At 33.3% G+C, this 6000-nt stretch overlaps 1 protein-coding gene across 1 annotated transcript in view; it reads left to right on the top strand.

The window, feature by feature from the left end:
• Positions 1 to 3944: 3944 nt before the first annotated feature.
• Positions 3945 to 6000, top strand: part of LOC116301284 (uncharacterized) — a 95495-nt gene continuing 93439 nt past the window's right edge. Inside the window, exons 1-2 of the mRNA XM_089027081.1 lie at positions 3945 to 4066; positions 5626 to 5681. Coding sequence (XP_088883207.1) covers positions 5630 to 5681 — 52 coding nt within the window. The 5' untranslated portion in view covers positions 3945 to 4066; positions 5626 to 5629. The remainder of the gene's footprint in view (positions 4067 to 5625; positions 5682 to 6000) is intronic.

Here is a 6000-nt window from a genome sequence, read left to right as displayed (position 1 = left end):
CGGTCATGACGTCATGTGCAAATGAAAAATAAGATAAAAGCAGTGAAGTTTGCATTCTCGTTCCCAAACCCTTCTCAGCTTTCTAACGAAAAATCAGTCTCTGGTAACGAACAAAACGACCGTTGATTTGATTTGATTGGTTTAAATTCTTTGCATAATCATCTGTTTCCGATTCGCTGATTTTGCAGTCAACGGTTGAAATTTGAATACTTTACCACACATATGGGGGTCTCTCTCGCTAATTTGCTATTTTTTTCAAAATGTTATTCACAGACAAATAAACTGTTCCATAAACAATGTATGTATGAATAAGATTGTTTTTCTTTTGGAGAAAAACAAAAAACGGTTTGAATTCATATCAGAAGTCAATCTCGTACCCAGAGCATGCGCTTCTTCTGGATTGGAGCGAAGAAAAAGGGCTCTGGCATTATCAATTTTTTGAGACCAGGATTTCTTGGACTTCCGGTATAAGAGTAGTCTCCCCCACAGCCGCTTTCAGTGTCGTCACGCAACTCTTTCTCGCTCAGGGGAGAAAGCGTTGCGTGACGACACTGAAAGCGGCTGTGGGGGAGACTAGTATAAGAGCGCATACGTTAAAAGGTTTGCCAAAAATTAAAAAAAATATGTTCCCGATTTCTAATTTTTATTTTGATCGGAAGTAAATACAGAACTCTGTTTGAAAGCATTATTTTCATTGTTTATATTTAACTTCCGGAAAATTGCGCATGCGCCAAAAATGGATTGTGTCAGAGCCCTCGTTCTTCGCTACAGGCCATTAGAAACGCAGGCTCTGGGTACGAGATTGACCAGAAGTCAGAATAAGTGGAGCATGCGCATATCTGACGACCTAGAATGTGGGTCTTCCGGTTTGTGTGTTACCAGAGCCTTCGATTTTTTGGTGAGAAAGTTTGTGAAGTTTTTTTATTGTATAGAATATGTAGAAAAAATAAATATAGAAATTCAAGAGTTGGGAACATAGAATAAGAAAGCTGCAACCCGGATCAAAGATTTGATCAGATGAAGTTTATTTAGGAAAACAAGAATAACGGATCACCATAGCAGCAGTTGCTATAGTTAACCTCACGCACTAGCAGGTGCAAGTTACGTCATTGCCGCCATCTTGGTTGACAAAGACACTAGAGAAAAACGTTTGCGCGTGCGTGCATTTTAGCACGTTTCCTAAGAATTTTGAAGAGTTCGAGTGAGAAAACGTTTGTTTTCTCCAAGTACGTATACTAAAAAGTTCGAGAGTATACTTTTGTCAGAGCAAGATATTGTATTAACAAACACAATATGAAAGAATTAGCCTTAAGTTTCAAGCATGGACACTAAGTTCTGGCATTTTGTGAAGTCCAATTTATCAGGCATTTTTGAAAGTCAAATTTACTTATATGTTTTGAATAATTTGCATACGAATTCGGAGCATGCGCAGACGTTTTTCACTCGTGTCGTTGACGATAACAAAGCATTCCTCATTAGCTTCTCTTGTTAGATCAACGAAGATGGCGGCCTTTTCATTGTTACTCACATCTCAAGGGATTTTGAGTCACATGGTTGCACACACTCCATACAAACATATAGATTCCAAATTATTCAAAACGTATTGACAAACAAAGCAGCATAAAAATCCATTGCTAAGACTACAAGACTGAAGTAGACTTCACCATGACCTTCAGAAAGGGAAGAGCGTTGCTAAGTAACTATCGCTAAAACTGATTCAGATTTGTTGACTAGAACTATTCTTATTTTCAATTTGTTTCGGGAATTTTTCCAATTATATACCTATTTCAAGCAAAGATTTTCGTTCCACAAAAGCGACAGGCGATAGCAATAGGAAATAGGTCATTCCAAGATCCAAGAATAGCTGGAATGACTTGCGTTTCTATTCTCGTCAAGAATACGAAGCTTATTCAATGCAATTTGTAAACAACGAAACCATTTTAAAAGCTTTGATTATTCGCGCTTAGTTGCCAATAATTCCAAATTGGAATGATCTAACGCATATGTAAGACAGCATACCATACTGATATCCGTAACAAAACTTACCAACGAAATTGTACAAATTAGTGTAAAGTTTCGTAAGCCTATGGTATACTTAGGTCTACTAAACTTATACAAATTTGTGCAATTTTTTTCTTAGACTGTTTTTCATGGATATATAGTATTCAATTTAGTTTCACTCAAACAAACTTTTTTGAAATATCATAAAATAGAAAAAAAACCTGATTTTTCCCATGTTTTTATTTATTAAGCTCTTCTTTTTGGTTAAAAACAACAACTCACTTTTCTTAGAACAAACATATCCAATATTTTATCGTCACAGTCTTACGTCTAACCTTTGACGCTCTGTGACGTTTGATTGAAAAAGGGGTTGTCATAGAAACGGTTAAAAGATCGTGGGAATGTCTTTGGGAGTATTCTGTAGTTTAGTTTTGAATACGGTTTTTTTTCCATAAATCAGAGAAAAAGCGTAATGACTTTCTAAACATATTTAATGATTTCTGTATTACAATTCGAATAGGAATAATACTTAAATTTATGTTGAATGTAAGTGTTAGTGATTGTAGACGTGTTTACGTGTTCGTGGAGCGTAGCTCTAGAGGGTGAAGGGTATTATATTCTTATATTACATGATTTCTTCCTCTCTTTCTTCCTCTCTTTCTTTCTTTCTTTCTTTCTTTCTTTCTTTCTTCCTCTCTTTCTTCCTCTCTTTCTTTCTTTCTTCCTTTCTTTCTTCCTTCCTTTCTTCCTTCCTTTCTTTCTTTCTTTCTTCCTTCCTTCCTTTCTTTCCATTTTTCTTTCTTTCTTTCTTTCCATTTTCCTTTCTTTCTTTTTTCCTCTTTTCCTCTTTTCCTCTTTTCCTCTTTTCCTCCTTTATTTCTTCCTTTCTTCCTTCCTTTCTTAGTGCTCGCAAATAAAAATAGTTTTGTTCAAAAACATTGGTTCATTTTCTTTAACGATAAAAATCACGTAAACAAGTTTATATTGGCTTGAGCATTGAGAAAAAATCTCGACTAAGTTAAAAACAATAAATAATTATATATAGGTCTAATCTTATATCCTCAGCAAGAGGCTTTATTGTGCAAGAGTCAGTTTTTTAGAGTTGACAATACAAACCCGGAAAAAGTACTATTTAGTTTTAAATAGTATTCTATAAAATCTTCAAAGGTTTAATATTATTGTACACACAAAAAAATTTTTTTTTTCAAAATATACATGTTTGTGTAATGAGTGAAAAGATGCAAGGAAAAGACATTTTTCTTTCATATTCTTATATGTATAAGCTTACTAGTTTATTCTTCGCTTGATAATGACTTGGCTTAAGTTAGACGTCGCATAGTTTTATATTTTTAGTTTTCACTATGTAAAATAGTAGTACTTAGTCAAAAAAAAAAAAAAAAAAAAGACACGAGATGGTTAATAAGTACTCTCTTTTCTTTTTCGAAGTCAAAGTTTTTAAGTTTTTAGCACAAATTTCTCTAAAATATATTTATTAACAGAATGTTTAATCATTTTTTTAAAGAAAAGGGTTGGAATTTAGATGTACGAATAAATTTTTATTCCTAAACCTTAGCTCTTATTTTTAAGAGGAAAAACTATGTTGTAATGTGATTTGAAGCGACAATTATAGCTTCAAAGAGTTTTTCCCTAACATTTCGCATAACGTTTATTTACAGAACTTCGTGAACTATCGAAAACTTTCGAAAAATAAATAACAATTCTAGAAGGAAAAAAACGTGATCAACTGAAACAACTATTCGCTACCATAGTAATCAACTAATAACCGGTTGGAATGTAGAACCCCGGGAAGTTAGTATTACCAATAGCAACAAAAACAATAATTTTGGCAAATCCCTGAAACGATTTATCAATTTAAAGATTATTAATGGCAGTATTTGCCTGGTAATTATAGTCATTAAGACTTAACGAACTTTTGTCAAAATGGACAATTGATTATAGAATATTCAACGACTTGAACAACGAAAGCCTCATTTGTGACAACGAAGTTTGCTTCCAACACGAAGTGGAAGTGAAACCAGAGAAGACCCTCTGGACTTTTAAACAGGTAAGCATAAATATTTATCTGAATATTTCTGAAACCTTTTGGTAGATATTCCTTCTGATTGTATGATAGTTTTTAAGGTTGAATTTCGTAGCGTTTTCTAGATTGGGAAGTTGAGCTTTTAGCAAAAACTTATGTGATATTTTGAAGTTGAGTTTAAAGTCGTAAAAATATATAGCTCTTATTATTTTCCCGATTTAAAATAGTGTTGCCATCTAATTTTGCACCTAATAAAAAAAGAGTATAAGATATATGTTACTAAATATTAGAAATGTTTTGAAATTTGAGATTTGAAAACATTTCGTTAGTAGTTTGAGTACTTGAAGTGTGAAGAAGAAAGTTGAAATTTGGAACCAAAAAAAATTTGTTTACGTTGCATAAATTTTAAATTTTTAAGTTACGGAATATTTTTAAAAGAAATATTATATATCCCATTTATTAGATTTATGATAATATTTTTGAAGTTTTATTTTGTGGCTGGGAAAAAAAAGGCGAGAATTTATTCTTAGATTTAAACTAGTTTTTACTTTGTGGCGGAAAACCACTGAGTGGATGGACTTGAACTAAACGTAACACTCTTATGAAACAAGGATGTTTCTTAGGGCCTTGGATAAACTTGTACCTAACTCGAGAACAGATTAAAAGCTTTTTACACGAATCTCCAGTTATCGCTATGTTTTTCCTCGAAATTTTTAGTCATTGCTTAAGTTTTTGTTATCTATATCAAAGCTGAAAGAGTATAAATGTACAAAAGTTCATTATTAAGGAGTGAGCTACATGAAAGGGATGTTCTTGACTGTAAACTGTGTAGTAATTGTTAAGGGGAGTCTTAAACTATAAAATCTCGAATGTTAATGTCAGACCAAGGAAAACAAATCAAATAATTATAATCTACACTGTAATTAAACTATAAAACCCACATTTTGCGACAAACGCACTAAAAATTCTCATTTATTTCTAGATATATGTTGCCAAAATATACGTCCATGCAGTAAGCTTTTATATTCAAATTATGCTCAGAAAATTCCTCTCTCCTTGGAAACTTGATTATTATGCTAATCATTTTAAAATGCTAAAACAATTAAATTATATATGAAAGAAAAGAGGAAGCAATCGGTCACGCCTCGTGTCCCTAAGCTTGCTTCTCTCGTGCAATTTAGCTCCCAGCGTGTTTATATCACACAGAGTACAAAGGCTTTTTTTTTTTTTTTTTTTTATTTTTTGATAGGACGTTTGCCTGATGGCGTCATTGACCTCTACTACCAGACTCCCTTGCACACTTTCTTTTGTTCTGTGAATTAGCACCAATTGTCTTACTATTCTCATGAGGAAATACAAATTTAAATAAGAAAGAAAATTCGCGGAGCATCTTGGTAGTGGGAGTCAAATGACGCCATCATGCAAACGTCCTATTAATTTAGAATATTTATTTGTTGGTTTGGGATAAAACACGTGACTGATAATTCCCACCATATTTGGACATCTTGGAATAGATCATCCATTATCTATTATTGATTATTTTAACCTATTCATATTGATTATTAATTATTGTTTGTTTACAGAACCATGATTTTCTTAGGCATCTTGCTTATCGCACTAGCGGGAAGCCAACTAGCAGGTAATATTGATTGACACATGAGCAGACAAGGATCCAGGAGTATCCCAAGTGCCTTTGCGAGCTTATATTGTTATCTTTGGCTTTCACCGGTTTATAGAAACGAGTGAAAACGTCTGCGCATGCTCTGAATCATTATGCAAATTAATGGAATCTCATGTAAATTGCACTTTCAAACATGCCTGATAAATTGGCCGTAACTAGGGGGAGCACAGGGTGCACGTACACCCCCCCCCCCCCCCCCAAAAAAAAGCTTAAGGTCCGCTCATCCACTTCCTTTTTTTTTTTTTTTTTTTTGGTTCTGCTTTCTTAAAAGATCAAT

Source organism: Actinia tenebrosa, unplaced genomic scaffold, assembly GCF_029948245.1.
Source record: "Actinia tenebrosa isolate PJP-AT-01 unplaced genomic scaffold, QUT_ActTen_1.0 PGA_scaffold10__47_contigs__length_13832649, whole genome shotgun sequence".
NCBI classification, from domain to species: domain Eukaryota; kingdom Metazoa; phylum Cnidaria; class Anthozoa; order Actiniaria; family Actiniidae; genus Actinia; species Actinia tenebrosa.
The sequence above is the reverse complement of the archived record's forward strand: the minus strand, read 5'-3'. Positions and strand labels throughout refer to the sequence as shown.